Source organism: Pezoporus flaviventris, unplaced genomic scaffold, assembly GCF_033815535.1.
Source record: "Pezoporus flaviventris isolate CSIRO_AGI_PZ_B2104156 unplaced genomic scaffold, CSIRO_AGI_Pfla_v1 ptg000031l, whole genome shotgun sequence".
Classification (NCBI taxonomy): Eukaryota; Metazoa; Chordata; class Aves; order Psittaciformes; family Psittacidae; genus Pezoporus; species Pezoporus flaviventris.
In genome coordinates this window covers 55,803,581-55,821,731 of record NW_026892579.1, presented here as the reverse complement: position 1 = coordinate 55,821,731, position 18,151 = coordinate 55,803,581, and the positions used below count along the sequence as shown (strand labels likewise).

General features: G+C 42.6%; 1 protein-coding gene across 4 annotated transcripts in view; it reads right to left on the bottom strand.

Moving 5' to 3' along the window:
- Positions 1 to 18,151, bottom strand: part of ASXL2 (ASXL transcriptional regulator 2) — a 102,143-nt gene that overhangs the window by 19,645 nt on the left and 64,347 nt on the right. For all 4 annotated transcript variants that reach the window (XM_061461195.1, XM_061461196.1, XM_061461197.1 and 1 more), the window contains 2 exons: positions 6,252 to 6,367; positions 1,711 to 1,837 (listed from right to left, as the gene is read on the bottom strand). In XM_061461195.1, coding sequence (XP_061317179.1) covers positions 1,711 to 1,837; positions 6,252 to 6,367 — 243 coding nt within the window. The remainder of the gene's footprint in view (positions 1 to 1,710; positions 1,838 to 6,251; positions 6,368 to 18,151) is intronic.

Sequence of the window (18,151 nt, the reverse complement as noted above, 5' to 3'; positions counted from 1 at the left end):
AAGAGTTTGAGAATTGTAATGTAGGAAAACGCCTGCTTTTGATGGGGTCAAAAAGGGAAAACTGAATGGTAGGCATTGTTGAGAAAAAAGATGAACAAAATGTAGACTGCCAAAATGATGCTATACACACGCAGAACGTGTCCTGCACCCTGAACACCGTGTACAGTTTTCATTCTCACAGAGCTTTGCATATGAGGAATGAGAAATCACAGTGGGACTCCTTAGACTGAAGATGTCTACAGAAGTCATGAGTGGCAAAATTTTTGAATAAACAACAGTTGTTCATTGCCTGTTTGATAATCAGAAGAAATGAAATAAAGGTATAAGAAGCCTGGCTCAAAACTAAACAAAAATGAGTCATTTTCACAATGTGTTGTTTGCCACAAGGCATTTACAAAGTCAACATTCCCCAAGGTTAGGCAAAACCAGTGAAGAAAACCCCACCCAGTCCAATGAACACAAAGACACATCCTCTTGATTTGGAGGTCCTACTAGGACCTACTCTGCTATTACGCATTCTCAACCCATGTACCATCAACACTGTTGGACCTAGGTCACCAGGCCAAATGTGTTGGATTTCAGAGGCCCATGGTTCTGCTTTGGTGCTCAATGATCTGGGAGGTGGTTCAGAGCCACTACAGGCAATGCTTACAGATAGAATCATAGAACAGTTAGGGTTGGAAAGGACCTTCAGATCATCAAGTTCCAGCCCCCCTGCCATGGGCAGGGACACCTCACACTAAACCATGTCACCCAAGGCTCTGTCCAACCTGGCCTTGAACACTGCCAGGGATGGAGCATTCACAACTTCCCTGGGCAACCCATTCCAGTGCCTCACCACCCTTACAGTAAAGAACTTCTTCTTTATAACCAATCTAAACTTCCTCTATTTAAGTTTTAACCCATTACCCCTTGTCCTATCACTACAGTCCCTAATGAAGAGTCCCTCCCCAGCATCCTTATAGGCCCAAATAGATGACTTGACAAATTGCGGCTTCATAAAATGATAATGGCATTAGTCTACTAAGTCATTTACTTGTACAACATGAAAATTGCCCTATACAAACACAGAGGCACTTCTTGCATCTGAAAGAAAACAACCTGAATCAGGCTCACAGAACCAGAAGATTATGGCAATCAGTTACCCTGAAAAGCCTCCAGAGAAAGCTAGCTGGAAGCAATTGCCAAAAATTTATGATAACTAGTGAAATGCTGCTGGTGGAAAGAGAACTAACGCTCCTGAATGAATAAGAGCAGTGATCTCAATTTCTAATGCAGCATAAATGCTGGAAGCCTCTTGGGGATCTTTCCGAGCAGAGAATACATCTTTGGAACAAGACATGAAAGACTTGCTACAGAATGAGAAGCCCGTTTCGAAAAACATAAATACAAAGAGAAAAACTACCTCATTTGCTTAGCCATGAGAACTACCTGACCACAGAGTACAGGCAGCTACAGGGAACACATTTATCACAAAAAAAGAAGCTTTTCACCACACAATGGCAGAGTAAATTCTATTCAAGATCTATTCTCAACTGAACAAATTCCAAATAAAAACAAAACCAGGGACACAGAAACTAGGCTATTTCAGAAACAAAAAGAACACTGTCAGAAAAAAAGCACTTTCTTTTCTCATCCCCTACAAACAATAAAAGGCCAGTTGAAGAGACCCAGCAGTAATACAGCACACAGAGGTGTCGTTGCACGTACCGGATTTTGCAGGTGTGGAGTCGCTGGCTGCCTTGACAGCCTTCAGAAGGACGTGCTGGTTAGACGACACAGGCATGCCTGCTCTGCATTGCTGCTGCTGCTGCTTCTGCTGCTGCTGCTTCAAGGCCTGTGGAAGAGAACAGAAGATCAGGACCAAAATGAAATTAAAAATAGTCTTAGAAATTATTATTACACAGTACAAGCCGCTTGTTTTACAGCAACTGATAGCTGGATTCTGATTCTAACTACGTCAAAAGTGAAAAACGACTTCCCAAACACAGTTCACACGGGACAGCAATACCATCTGTTTAAATATGATACTGGCTATTTAAATACACTATTACAAGCAGACAGATCTCCTACCTTTGGCATCTAAAGGAAAAAATTAATGGTTGTAGAACATCTAGGTTGAGTTGTTTCATTCTCTAGGGGATTCCAAATCTGGAGGTGGTTCAAGAAGTAATTATATAAGTAACTTCAAAGTAAAGGTACCATCATGCTATTAATTTCTGTCTTCTGAAGAAGTAACTAGTACCTAGTACTAAAACAAGTAACTAGTACTAGTACTAAAACAATGGGCCATTAGGAAAGACTTTGATAATTTTGAAAGTAAGAAACATTTAAACACTAAAAGTAAGAAAATAAAATCCTTTGCTTTAGAAAAATAGAAAAGAAAATCCTTTGCTTTAGAAAAGACTGTTAAGGCAACCATGACTCAACTGAGAAGGCACAAACAAGGCACTGGGTTAGACTGCAGCATCTACCCAAACCAAAGTGTCTGTTCTCAAAAAATGAAATCCAAACCCAAATAAACTTAACAGCAGAATAAATTACAACAGATCAAGTATTCTCTCTCCTGGATCTAACTGCATTATTAAGACAGTGATGATCTCTAGTTAACAGGCCAATTCATTTAGATATAGACAGCACATTTCCTGTTGCTTCCCATTTTAAAATTCTGCTGTATACTTAGAATCATGGAATGGTTTGAGTTGGGAGGGACCTTAAAGCTCATCTAGCTCCAACCCCCCTGCCATGGGCAGGGACACCTGGAGCAGCAGAGTGTCTCACAGAGCCCCGAGCATAGCAACCTCTCCACCAGCACCAGCCCTCTGCTCTCCTTCAGCCTCTGTGTGCTGCCCCATATGCCCCCTCTGCTCAAATCAGGGGCTTGTTATTTTCCTTCTGTTTGCCTTCAGGTTGTCCATTGTTCTCACTGTGCTGCCTGCAGTGGAAGGCAAATGTTCCTGAGCACACAGGTGTGTTTGCACAAAGGGCAGCTCTGAGGTAAACCCCACTGTGGAGGGCGGAAATCACCACTTTACTCTAAAAAGAGTAAATTCTGAAAGAGTGTAATTCAAAACGGCACCACTTGGTACCATCAGCCCCTGCTTTAACTGCAATTTAAACAAAGAAACTGGTGTCCCCCCAGTGCACTCCTCCTCATCAGCTCCACTATGGCTGACGGTGGTGACGACAGCAGGACCAGGAGCTGCTCCTGAGCCTCTTGCTTTTCACTGGCCCACAGACTCTGACCATGGTATTAAAAACCCATTGGAACAGGGGGGATCCACCTAATAGGGAAGAAACTACTGTACAGCTCCCTCCTTCATGAAAAAGGTGATAGAGTAGCAAAGGGGGCTTCTCCCCATCACTGTTTAATCTTTCCAGCAGGATAAGCACTGACGTGTCCACCAATTTAGATTCAGGTACTGCAAACATCTAGCTCAGGATTCTTCCAAACGAATATAAGGAATGCAGCCATCCACTTACTTACTACAGTGTGTGGTATGGCACATCAGTGTATGCCATACTATTAATCTGTATTTTACAGCTGTAACTCTGATATGCTTATGAACTAAATCATGACCCTTATTTCTTCAAGAACCTGATACTCGCTGTCAGTATAGCAACAGCAGGTGTCCCAGGGTTAAAAGTTCTCACTCAGAAATCTGCTCTCTCTTCCCTCCAGTAGAATTATAATTACTTAGCACTCAAGACAGGAGGGCTGAGCCCAACCAGCCATCTTCTCCAGCGCACACTAGCTAATAATCTAGGTCTCAGACAAAACTAAAAATATGAAAGCTTTCCTGAATTCTTGTTTCACTCAGTATCTTGTGTTTTTCCTACTATTCTATTTATAACACCTGTCTCCTTCCTGCAATCTGTATTTCCTCATTTTAACTACTCTTTTTAACTTTTCCTGACCACAGTGGCAACCGTGTTTAGGAAAAGGTGAAGTATGTCAAAATATTTGACCATATGAAATATTACCAAAATGGCAGAATTCCACTTGAACTAAAATCAAGCAATGGTTTAGGCATGCAAGGTTTTTAATATGACCCAAAACTAGAGCAAACTTTAGAAGATGACGACCAGTGACAAGCAGTGCCTCTCAGGGGTCGGTGCTGTTTAACATCTTCCCTGTGAGAGCGCTGAGGCCCTGGCACAGGTTGCCCAGAGAAGCTGTGGCTGCCCCATCCCTAGCAGTGTTCAAGGCCAGGTGGGACAGGGCCTGGAGGAACCTGGCCTAGTGGAAGGTGTCCCTGCCCATGGCAGGGGGTTGGAACTGGATGGTGCCTTCCAACCCAAAGCATTCTGTGATTCTATGACCATCAGAAATAGCTTTTTGCCCTATAGACAGCTGCACAAGTGTTAAGTGCAAACAGAAATGCTATGTAGACATCAAGGCCTCCATGTGGTTCCTCATTTTTCTTTCAGGGTTTCTGATTTTTCCCCCAAATCAAGGAGATTAACAGTGAAACTGAGAAGACCATCTACATTTTGGAACTCACTGACGTATTTCATTACATTCAGCACTGGAATAAGGATGTTCAGGAAGTAGATATCTCAAGAGTATGAAAGCTGAGGAGCAGAGGAGTGAGAAAGCAGAGAGAAGGGAATGAATAAAAAACTGAGGGAAAGCTGGTGGGAGCAGTAGCATGGGGAATTTGGACATGAAAAGCAGAAAATTATTAGGCATGTAAGGACAGGGGCTGGAAAAGAGAAGAGAATGTTAGACGGAGTCTAGGTTCGGAAATGTAGCTTGCGTTTCGGCAGAGGTCCCTTCCCTTTCTGTGAAACAGGGACCTACAGACCAGAGAAAACAAAGAGGAACTGCTGAGCAGGAGAAGAAAGAGTTTTGATAACAAACCCGCAGTCTGTTTGATCACTCTCTTGAAAGAGAAGAGTCTTTGCGGATGTTGGAGAGAAATGATTGCCAGCCAGGCTTAAAGAAGGATGGATGAGGAGGGGAAAGCAAAGAGTGTAATTAATATCTTGCTGAATTAAAGCTATTTTGTGAGGATTTAAATGCAAGTGGAAAAAAAATCTGCCTAAAGTGAGAACACGATCTCACATCTTTATTGCAGCCATCAGCAGCAAGCGACATCATCAGAACACTGATGCTTCTGTCAAGAAACAGCCAGGTGGGAAAAGACAAATTCCCTAAAGCCAGCATCTCAGTTTGACACCAACTCAACGCCCTATTGCTAGAAACAAAGCTCCAGTTTATTCAGTTGCCTTATCTCCCACTATAATATTCTTGATAATGTGCCCTAGTTCATTCTTCTCTCTTCACTGCAGATCCTTTCCCAAGGCCACAGGCAGCTCTATCACCTGAATGCCATTCCAAATGTTGCCTCTCAGCTGGTGAAACTCAGAAAAATACACTGGGCTAGAAAAGGTAAATCCTATCTGGAACACATCATGATTTCATCTGTCTATGACACACTTCTATAATCCCTGGACTAGCACCTCCTATGCAGCTTGATTCGTAATTCCTTACAGATTTTTGCTTTACCAAGGAGTAAATCTAACCCTGATAAAGCATTTCCTTCCTAAGGATCAGGCAAAATTAAACAATGCAGTTGGGGAAACACCTGCAAATAAGACACTTGGGGGACTAATTCATCTTGCATGTTTCATTAGGAGAAACAAATCATTTGAAGTGCAGACACTCAACCATCCTACCCTGCATGCACATAATTAACACTATCTATACAATAGTCATTCTTCAAGCACGGAAAATAATTGGTCCCCCTCTTTCTTTCATTAAATCCAGCAGAGGTGCAATGCAAAGCCAGTGCACTTTCCTTCCCCTTCTTACCTCTATAAACCTATAATAGCCACAGAACTCCTAGGAAGGGAAAATACACTGCTAGCCAGGTGAAGAAATCAGTGCATTTAATTTTTTTCCCCAAACCCCTTTCAATTTAATAAAACGGGCTGTAGAAAGCTAAGCACACTCATCAAAAGGTTTGGTGAAGAGAAATAACATCCTTATATCCATCTTCTAAAATAATAATTAAAGAAAGTCCAAATGCTTATTTAGGGAAAAAGCAAAAGAACTAAATAGCACAGTATTTTGGATCACCTCTAAGAGAGAGGAATGTTTTAGCAAACCTCTATTTACCATGAGACAGCCATGAAGTCCTGTGTTACTTCCCTGCAGAGCACAGTCTCATCAAGAAAGATGATTAACCAGAGAAGCAAATCTACTGCAGCAATCCCCAAACTAGGCTCCAGGAAAGGCTACTTACCTGTTTGAGTGCCTTCTTGCTGTGCTTCTGGGATGAGGAGATGACTTTGCCTGCCTGGATGGAAGGGGACTGGCAGCCTGACTGAGGAGAGGATGTCTGTGACAGTCTAGATGACACTACAAGAAAAAATAAATATATGTGTACACATAACTCGACCCTTATACATTTGCCTGCAGCACATTAGCCAGTCCTCACCGTTTCAGATCATCTCACGAGGCTCATAAAAATTGCACCTTTAGCAAATGTTACTTTTTGCATGAAGAATCATTTGTGTTTCCTCCCCACCACCAAAACAGCTGTTTGCCTCTGAAAGCCAACAGCGATTTCTATGACCAACTTCACATTTTTCATCTCTTGTCCACTTCTATTAATCTTGTAAACAGCTGCTATCAAACAACACTGCAGTTTGAGAAAGCACCGGGTTTAACCAGGTTTAGCCAGTTCAAATCTAACAGGAAATACAGGTAGAGGCAACCGCTGTCTTCATCTGGAATGACCTGTGGTCAGACACTTAATGGACAACAGTTTCTGATCAGATTCAATCCGAATCCTGTTCAAGAGTGGGAAGATAAATAACATGCAAAGGAAGTGGAATTTGACTATCACTTGCTCATTTTTGAAAAGAAATAAGGGAATATACCGGATATACCAGCACATGAACGTATATTTCCATGACCCTACACGCTCAAAGAAATCTCTTCCTCACCATGTGGAGTCCTATAACAAGGCTCCTAGTTTCAGGTGGTTTAAACTATTAAATGGTCTCATTAGAACCAAAAAAGCAGAGAGGGGAATTAAAGAACAGCTGGTGATGTAGCTCAAATGTACCTGTTTGGCACCGGATACTCAAAACACTGCTCTGGCAGCAGAAGGGTGACAAGACACATGGCCAGCCAGGGAAACCAATTGCTCCCAGTCTCCCATAATCACAGGTTTGCCTCTGTTGTCTTGGCAAATATATACTGTACTAGCTAGCAACCAAGGTGAACCCACCCCATGTATAGAAAAAGCCTAGAAATCAGCACAGTAGGGCTAGTCATAGAATCACAGAATGGTTTGGGTTGGAAGGGACCTTAAAGCTCATCTAGTTCCAACCCCTTGCCACAGGCAGGGACACCATCCACTAGACCAGGTTGCTCAAATATGTTTAGCTGCTGAGGCTGAAGTAGTACAAGAAAAAAAGCCAAAAGCAAAATGATGTTATGTAGACTGCCTTCCATTGCACAATGGCTGTAACAAAACACATGCTATGGACACAGAGCCAAGAACATCAGTGAGATACAGTGGCTCCTGCAATGAACACTAAAGTTAAACCTGTGAGACCAGGCATGGAGGCAGCCGGGTAAAAAACCAACATAAGTTCACAAATTCATGGTCTGTCTATATATCTGCATGTGAATTTTTGTAGGTGATAATGCCCACTTTAAGATTAAGGAAGCAAAACGAAGAGTAGAAGAAGGTTTGATCACAGGGAGGTGGGAAGGAACCCCTACCATAAAGGCTGGTAAACAAATTCACATTTAAATTAGTGCTTACTGAAGCAGTTAGCTCTATAAAACACAGGGCTAAGCGAGTGTCTTGCAACAGAAAGGAGTTAAGAGGTAAGGACCACAGCTCTTCATTAACAACAGCCACAGCAGGATCTCACTCTGGATCCACAGAGAGGGCAAACTCCCCAAAATAATGCAGTGACAATAAGCTTCAGAAAGGAACATTTCAACAAAATGCATAGAATTACTAACAAAAAATTATAAAAAGTAAAATTCTCACATGTGGCATGGACAGTAAATGAAAAGAGCCACTGTTTTTAGACAGGGTATACAACAGGATGAGGTGATACCAGACTTGGAAATGTCACTACAAACAACAACAATAAGAAGGTATGGTAAGGAACCGGTAATTGAAAAGTAACTGACAACATTACCATATGCAGCTGATACATGCACACAATAAAAGATGACACAGTCACACGGGAAGCAAAATTACCACTTAAAAGGATAACCCTCCTCCGACCTTGATGTTATACCAAGACCTGGAAAGTAAAGGAATGGTTGTAAACTTGCAGTTGTCACTCAATTTGATTGAACCTGCAGTTCAAGAGGAATAAAATCATGCTGGAAAAGATCCGAGTCCGATCAGCAGCTGAAGAGGAAAAGCAGATCTCAAACTCATTGGGATTCTCTGAATGCATCAATCAAGAGAATGAGAAGAAAAGAAAGTCTGTTGCTAAGAGTTCACTCATATTTTTACAGATTTCCAACAAAAGGCTTCTAAAAAATTATTTGGCTATTGTTGAAAAAACAAAGAATTGGCACAACTCTATGCTGGATGGGACAGAAGGCAAAGAACAGAATTAAATGATAATCAGGCAAGAAACCAGCAGATATTCTGCAAGGTCACGTACTAAGTAGGAAGCAGTTTAGTGCATAGTGATAGACTGTAAGCAAACAGTAAAATATGAAATGTTTAGTTAAGGTCAGAGAGAACTGTGTGGAAAATCAGAGAAATATAACCTAGAGAACAAAAGACCAAAAATACGAAGTAAAGCATAAAAAAAAGGAGTAAGTAAATTTTTTGAGGGAAAAAAACCCAAGATCCTCATAGAACCTGTAGTAAATCTAAACAAACTGTTGTCTCGGAAGGGGATCCATTACAGCTAACATTTGCTCCGTTGAATGAAAATGGCCAGCAAGATGATGCTACATGTAAGGATGCAAAGATGAAGTATACACAACTCCTATTGTATGTTCACACTGGCAGTCTCCCATAACACATCAACAAAATCTGATGGGATTCAGGGAAGTAAAGAAAACATGGAGAGCCTGGGCTCAGTGGAGCCATCGGCCTCCCTCCTGCACTAACCAGGCACATTCCCAGTCTGCAGCTGCTGGGAACACCACCCTTGGCCAGGCAAACACCACAGCTCCATCCTTGTAAAACTAACCCTTGGGGTTAAACTACGAAGAGAAAGTAAGTTCAGGTTAACATTTCAAAACCCAGGCCCAGAAACAGATTGACTGTTACTGGCATTGAGACATCTGAATAGCAGGAATATGAACCATATCCTCTCTGAAGCCCACCACTGCTGAAACTACAAGTTCTGTATGAAATAGAAAGATTAAGCCAAATACAGGCTAATCTTTGCCAGCCTCATACTCTATTCACATTTTGATTTTTATGCTGCCTCTGGACAAAGAAAACTAATTTTTCAAACCAGGAACGGCAGCACAGGCTAAAGCCCACATCTAAGAAGACAACTCAACTGGAGATGACACAATAAAGCTGCATTATGATATTCTGCACATATTCTGACTGGGTGAAAGCCCTTGGTGCCACAACGGCTGCTGTGCTGGACTGACAGCTGTAACCACAACAGTCTCAAGAACAAACTGGAGAACTGGAGAAGGCCAATCATGTCCCAGCTGCTTGAGCTCATCTGTGGGCCCCTGAAGTGAAGGGGGGGATGGATGGGAGGATAAACCTGTGAGAATACACCCCTGCATCCTCAGACCAAAAGCTCTCAGGGAGGTCACATCCTTTTAAGAACTTTGCACACAGCCAAGTGGAGGTGCAAGAAAGATGTGCACGTGTAGAAGAATCCCATAAAGATGAGGCTTGACAAGCTGAGTTTTGTTTCCTTTAAACAGAATTTGAGCAAAGTTAGTTCTGTCTTCACTTCAGGCTTTCTTATAATTTGAAAAATATGTGCAGATGAGATTGATGTCCTTAAATCTTAAGAGCACTTCTGCAGAGAAGCTGCAGAAATAATTACCAAATGTAGAGGAACACTGGGAAAGCAGTGCTTCCAGTGAGGCACTCTGATATTAAACTACTTCATGAGTTGCTTTACACTGTTTCTGTGTCAATAAGGATTTCCCTGATCAGCTTAAGATTAGGGAAGATGGCAGGCCAGTATCTGGCAAACAAATTTCAGTAGCTTTTGTGAACTAGGAACAGTAAACAGAATCCCCTCATCCCATAGAGGCACACGAGAGACAGGATGTCAATGTCCCTTGATGTTAACTGGTAAGGACAGAATGTGCTTAAAGGGCAATGACAAAAAGCCTTTTATGTTTGAGGGTGCTGGCTTGGAGAGGCAGTAAAACATGCGCATCCATAGCCAGAAGAGCTCCAAACCAGCCAAATCCGCACACTTGGCCCAAAAGTCACTGCACCAGCTGGTCCGTCACGAGGTTTCATTGTTTCCTGCAGTTGGTCTGGCTGGGAGAGGAGTTTGACAGGTGACATGTTAACAGTTCTCTAAGATAAAAGCAGATGAGATTAGAGTGGAACATGCGTCAGCCAACCCTCATGAACCCTGACTCATTAGACAAACTCAGAATGGATCCAGTACAATCCCATGTCCCAGCTGCAGGAATAAATACCAGAGGAAGATCCATCCACAGCCAATTAAAGCTGTAATTTGAGGGACAGAGACTCCTTTACACTTTTAGACTTCTTCCTTGAAATTTAATTCATACAAGAGCATTCCTTCTAATAAATGTAATTATAACACAACTTCAGCTATGTTAGAGATCAATTAAATTAGAAATTTCACTCTGGCAAACCATTTCACAACGTATTTGGTTCTCTTAAGATTTGCAAATCCTAAACTATTGGTCAATCAATTGTATACATTTATAAAGAGACTGCTAACAGCAGCAAAGAGAAGGAATAAGAATTATTTAACAATAACTTATCAAAGATGAGTTGCTCTTTTAGAAAAAACACAGTAAATTGCTACAGCTATCAAACACAGGATGTAGCCCAGGGATCCCTTCTAACAGAAACAGTCCAACTGCACAGTTTTATCCAGAGGCTGCTTTGTGCCTTTCCTTTGTAGAGTCCCAGTTCAGGTAAGAGTAAGGACTTTCTGCTCGGCCCTGTTGGATGAAGGAACTCAGATCCCACCATGCCCTCCCCACTGTCACCTCCCAGAACAGGACTGAGAAGCTGAAACTATCTCACCACCGAGGAAACACTAACTCCTACTTCTCAGGGTGTCAAGTAACCAGCATTGTTGAGCAAGAGACTGAAAATTACAGAAAGGGGAATGTGCTCAGAATATTACTTTTTTTTTTGGTTCCTTGGATGTCTCACCTTGCATGGGTTATTTACCTTTTAGGGTATGAAATAGCAGGATATTTGTTTGAAATCCCACTGGCTTCCACTATATATCTGCTCACTTGCCTCAGATACTTAATAATATTCTGGCTAATGTTTGTCTTTCACAAACAGTGTCAAGTAAACCTCAACAAGAAAATACAGAGACATGGCTGATCCTGCTTTGGGGCAGCAAAAGTGACTGTACAAGAGTAACGTCCCCCTGAAATTACATGGCTATTAAGCAGAACTATAGAGATCTCTGCTCACTCAGCCAGTCATTTCCTTTTTGATTTATTGCCTTATCCTCCCTGTCCCTGCGTGGAGCGCAGCTGGCTGCAGGACAGCGGGTTAAGCCAGTGCAGGAAAACACCTGGAGCAGCACTGAGCCAGAGAGGGGGGAACAGGAAAGTAGAGGGAGATCTTACAGCGAAAGGACGATGACAGAACTCAGGCCTTTTCTGGCAGGCACTCAAGCAACTCCTAAATAAAGATTAAGATTTTCTTACACTCATGCAGCAGAGATGACTGCTGGGCTTCTCAGGCTCTGGAGAGAGACTTTTTTGCAAGGGCCTCTAGGAATAGGAGAGAAGAACTGGATGAGATTTTAAGAAAGAAGCTGTCCCCTGTGAGGGTACTGAGGCCCTGGCACGGGCTGCCCAGAGAAGCTGTGGCTGCCCCATCCCTGGCAGTGTTCAAGGCCAGGTTGAACAGGGCTTGGAGCAAGCTGGTTGAGTGGAAGGTGTCCCTGCCCATGGCAGGGGCTGGAAGTGGATGACTTTTAAGGTCCCTTCCAACCCAAATCATTCTGTGATTCTATGCTTCTATGACATTGCTGAAGAAAGCAAACTAAAGGAATGATCTCACATTTATAAAAAGGTTTAATTTCAGTGGGTCCAAAAGAAAATTACTCTTAGGGTTATTCAGCTTAAGGTCAACCATGGCAGTTCACTTTACCAAATACTGGCAATACAGATACCATGACTAACGTGCTGTTTAACAGCATGAAACAAAATAAAAACAGTAAAAATGCACTAGCAGTAAAGGAAAATACAACCACAATTGTTAAGAGAATCTGGGAATCAAAATACTTTCAAGTGAAAAGGAAAAAAATATATAACAGTTTGCAAAACCAAAATTAATCTGACAAGAAAAGTCTTCTGCTTGAGCTATGGCTGAAGACAACCAAAAGCAACCCACCCAAATGCCACTAGTGTAAAAACACGATACAGACGCTCTATTTTGACTGCAACAAGGCCAGCGATATAGGCAAAGGGCATGGCCTTGCAAACCACTCGCACAACAGTTCCTGGAACAGTGGGGGTTTACTGGATCTCTAAGTTTTTTAAAGCCAAGAGCTAATTATGGTTTCCAATATAATATGCAATAGAGGGAACTCTCATCTCTGGGTCAGTGGAATCAAACTATTTTGGAGTAATGAAACCGCCCTGCTAAATTTATACTCAAAAGCATTAGGTAAAAATTCTAGCAGGAATAAAAACATTTTTGCTGGGTAACTGCTTCATGAGCATTACCAAATGCTCTGGTTGCATGGGCTGCAGAAACCATTGCCACCTTACAAACGGGCAATGCATCCTGATAATTCATTCTACCCATGAGGAGTCCAAAATCTTTAATCCCAATGCCAATGTAAATTTGATTTATTATTTGACACAGAAGCAGCGCTCTTCTGTATGCTCTTCAGCCATGACATTTAATCTTTGCCTTCAAAAGGACCAAACTGCTGCGTGGTCATGTCCCACCAGTCAGCCCTGCATTTGCCCTCCTCATTCTGGCAGCAGAGCTCAGTGCAAAGCCACGTGGGCACACAGACGAGATGCTCACCTCTGCTGGAGCTCAGAAGCAGGAGCTCTGCTGGGATTTTGTCTCTGATTTTGTTTGAGCTCAGGAGAGGATAATAGGAAACAAAATTAAAATAGTAGATCCAGAGCTCCTGCTCAAGGGGTTGCATGCATTTCCATGGGATTGTCTGCCCCCAGATCTACACATTCAGAAAGTAAAGGCTGCACTTCACTCATGTGGGAAGAAAGTACAGTCAAGCTGAACTAAAAATACAATACTCCCCCCACCTATATGCAATCATAAGCTTAAAATAACCCAGTTTTACACAGCTAATGGGATCCAGATGTCTTACACGAAAAGCCTCTAGTAAAAGCCATTAAAACATGTTTTGAGAAGCACAGAAATGTCTCCCGTTAATCCAGTACCCTTCTTTTCTACAGGTAAGCCATTTACCAGAATAAGAGCGGGAACTCAACCTGGAATTCACATCAGAACATCATCATACTCACAAGTGAGACAGCCATTTAAAAGAATTCTCCCCCACATGACTGCTCCTGCTAAAATGAAGGAAGAAACAATGTCCAATTGCGAGTTTCCAGGACTCCCCCTTTCCTCACTCACCCTGGGTAAAGCTGGAACTTGGACAGGGATCCCATATTCCTCTTATCAGATTAAGGGTTTATAAACATACAAGAGATCAATTCCTTGCTTTGTACGGAGGGACTGGAGTGCGTCTTGCACTGGCAGCTCTGAAGTACTCAACAACTGATATACTCAACAAGTCTGGGTCTGATCGCTCATTTGTCTCCACATGCTGTCTCCTGTCCCAGTTTAAAGCTTTCTTTTAAATTTATTAGTATGTGCTTTCTTGGATACGCTGGGCAACTCCTCTGCTCTAGGAAAGGACATCACAAACACGTTATGGAAGAAGGTGAATGAGAACAGGAAAGACACAGCTCTGCAGCTCTCTGCTCTAGTGAAGAAATAAAACTGGCACCAAAGACCTCTGCTTAAGTAGTTTAACACCATGAAGAGGACAGCGCTGGGTCACTTAAGAGAAAAATCTGACAACTGAAGCTGCCAACAGTAGCCAAGACTCAACATGAAATACTTGAGACACTGCCACCAAAACGTATTCCATGTGTCTATGATGGCTCTTCATCAGAGGGACAGGCCACTGAGGAGCTCTTTGGGATGCAGGACCAAGCACAGCCCTTCAGATTGGCCGCAGCACTCTCCAGCATTATAAACCTCTCGGACAACATCTGTCACAAAGCCTTACCGACTGCAGAGATCTCCCAGTTAACAAACCCCAGGCTTACCTAAATGACACAAATTTAGCTCTGGTATCAAGCCCAGGCACGGGGAGAGCATGTGACTATGGTTGTTACTCACAGCATGCAGCACCTCTAGAACACCAGCCACAGACTGGAAGATCTTGCTGCAGACAGAATATGTGCAGAAGGAACCAACCCAGCCTGCTGAGGATGCAATTATAAAACAAACAAAACTAAAAGAAACAGTAAAAAAAAAAAGGCTCAGTAATTTGCATCCCTATCACTTCCTAGGCTCAAGCATTTTCAAGTTTTCTGGAGGCCACACAGCAGTCACAAAGGCACAGCTCCCTGGATATTTAAAAAGTCAAATCATTATCACCAGTATGTTCTGAATTTAGAGCTATTTTACGGATCCAAATATTTTTTCAGCTGTTGTACTGGAAGGAAGAAGAGAAATACAATATTTTACATATACTCATGAAAAAATTTACTGTAGTAAGTGGTAATGACCTCAGCTGACATCAAATTAGCCAACATCAGTGAGTTGTTGGGTTGGTTGGAGCTTTTTGCTAAAAAACAAACATCACAGCAGATGTGTGCCTTCAGGAAAAAGTCAAGGCTGTATGGGTGAGCGGCAAACCCAAGTTATCCATGATATACACTATGGCAGCCCACACAGTTGACAGAAGCGATCATTCATCCCCATTCATTCCCACTGATGATAAATACCCAACACTCGCTGAAGAATGAAATACTCTTTCCTGAATTCAACATCAACTACAGCAATAAACCTCAGATGTACAGAAAAGGAACTGTCTTAGTATGGCAAAAGGTTAATGAAGTCATGACTAAGAAAATCAAACTGCCAAAGGAAGCAGAAGCACATGCACAAAATTCACTGGTGACAATGTGAATGTTTTCAGGCAGAGCCAGTTCCCTGAAAAGCTTGTCAGAACCCAAAGCTTTACCTCTGATGTCAAGCATGAAATGTCCATAAAGCTCAAGGGGACTTTTGCTGGCTGGCGTGACCGGTATCAGTGTATTTTTATTAACAATTGTATTTGTTGCACTGTATTTTTATTGTATTGTATTTTGTATTTTTATTTACAATTATTTTTAAGAGACTCCAATCTCGATGCAACTCATTCTGCATGGAAATATTTGCTCTGAGGAAGTAACACACCTGCAACTGAAGTTGCATACAGCTTTGCTCCCTGTAAAACAACCCCCTTTGGGCAGCATATACTTGTGTAAAATCCCTGTAAGTTAAAGTGAAGATTCTTCTTACGCTTCTTTATAGAATCCTTCAGTAAAGTATCCTTTTTTTTTGAGTATTATTTGTGACTACCTACTAATTCCACAGCATACTGAAGACACACAAGTACCTGAGCAACAACCATACATCTGGAGCACAGAAAGGTTGTTAAGCTACACAAGCAAATGAACTGATTGACCGGCTTGCTGTCAGAGGGAGGTCTTACACATGCAACCTGAAAGCAGCTCCCATCTCTTCCCTCAGACTGTCTCCACATGCATCAGGTCCCTTCATGAGCTGATTCAAATTGCTTATATCACTGTTTTCACAGGGCTACTGAGGCACGCTGGCTCACTGCAGGGTCTCTGTGGCCACCTAAGTCCAGTAAAGAGAGGCTGCAGACTGGAGTCCTGGGCAGAAAGAGTCTTCGAAGCAGCTCAACTGACCCTCAGCATCTCTGCACAGTGGACACTTAGAGGCCAGTGTAAGCAGGACTGTATCCTTTGGATGCACTGTTTTAGGGTAACAGAACATGTTTCTAGGTTGCTGACTCAAACACAGAGCAGATTAGAGGTGGCCAAACATGAAACGTATAGGAAGCCAGTGTAGGTGTTCAAGGAGGGGAAGATGTAATTGTGGTTCTTTGAATTCCCATCTGAGCTCCTGCATCCCCTATTACCCTGTTGCAACTGCATTGGGGCAGCACTGCTGCTCTCCTCAAGTCTGGAAAGCTGCTTACAACTAACTCATTAGCTCCCAGGTCTTTTGATCGTTATTACTGCAGATTGTCTCTGCCAATATACATTTTAATAAAAGAAAATAAGAAGTTTAAAAAACTCGTATCTCATCCAACCCAGCCATGCAGCAGCATGACCTAGACCCTGCCACAATTTGCACATGGCACTCCCAGCTACCACCTTTTGTGTGCCTACAAGGTCCCTCACAAACTAATCCTCTAATGAGGGTTTGTTGCCAAATACACAAGCATGAACACAAATCTCAGGACAGCACAAGTGCCTGCGAGGGGATAATTTGGTTATTGTGTGCTTCATGACAGTGATAAGCAGTGAGGCCTGGACTGTAGCAGCAGTGATGCCAATGCATTTACTGCTGAGATGGCACTTGCACAAGTATTCAATTTTTTGGAGAAGACCAACGAATTACTCACTACACTGAGCTTCCCGATTTTCACCCCATGAAGTAGCAGTTTTCTTCACTGGTGAAACCACACAGCTGACATGGGACCAGTCGACTTAGACAATTTAGGAGTTCTCCAAATAACTTGAATGCAGAGAAACTGATAAAGATAATATGATGCCAATGGCTGCATTTAATATCAGCTCTAAGGCACTTAGCTGAAATCTAACCTTGGAGTCCTAAATTAGGGGTCAAAGCACAGTCAGTACAGATGAACTTAAACTGTTTCCCTGTATTCCCTCCTCTGCTTTTACCTGCTGTCACTTTAGTGACATGCCTACATCTTCCCAGGACAGGAAACCTGCGTACAGCATCCAGCACTGCAGCTTCTGATCTGTGAGCCATGCTAAACTGAGGCTGAGACGTGTCCAACTAAAAGTTCGCTATGGGAGAGCAGGAAAATTCACTGCTCTTGAGAGACCAGTTTCCAGCTAACACTGTCAAAAAAATATCAGAACAGAGCCATTACAGCTCGTCCCCTCACAGTTGTTTATGATTAACTCTTCCCGATTCTGTCCATATGGGAGTTATCGCTCAGGATCAGCAAGGTCCACATATGAAACTCATTGTCAGCAGCACTTCCAACTCACACCCCAAACTAATTTTCATTAATTTGCAAATGCACATTAAAGATAGCTGAGAAACATTCAGTCCTGTCAGCTGCAACCGGAGTGCGCATCAGGCCTATCAACAGCTGCAGCACAGGCACCCAGTGGCTGCTGTGGAGGGGCGAGCCAAAAACTGCTGGTCCTGCAGTTTGACAATGGATTCCATGATTTGTAACTGAAAACAAAGGAAGAGCCAAACTGAAGTACTTACAGTTCTGGTGAAAAGCAAACAGCACTTAGAAACTTGCCTCCCGGATGACCCCTGGACTGCACTCCCCGTGCCTGTTGCTTCTTTGACCTGTGCCCTTGTCCATGGCTGTGAACCGAGAGCTGCTCCAAAGTGCAGGCACAATATCAGGGAAACAAACGATGTTTTCTTTTGTTTTCCTTTCATCAAGAAACTACACAGTCAAATTTCCAGTCCTGGGTTGAGGCACTGCCACGGCAGTGTCTTACACTGCTAAAATAAGGCTTTAAAGTGGACAAAAAAATCAGTTTCCCTACACTTTATTCTCAGCAGCAGCTGAAGAGATCCTGCTGATGTTAAAAGACACTCCCCCTTACCCAGAAAGACAGACAACCAAGCTCCAAAATTAAAGTTTAGCAAGTGAAAAAGGTCTGTAAAAGAAGATTGCTGGGCAGCCTTTGCTATAGGCA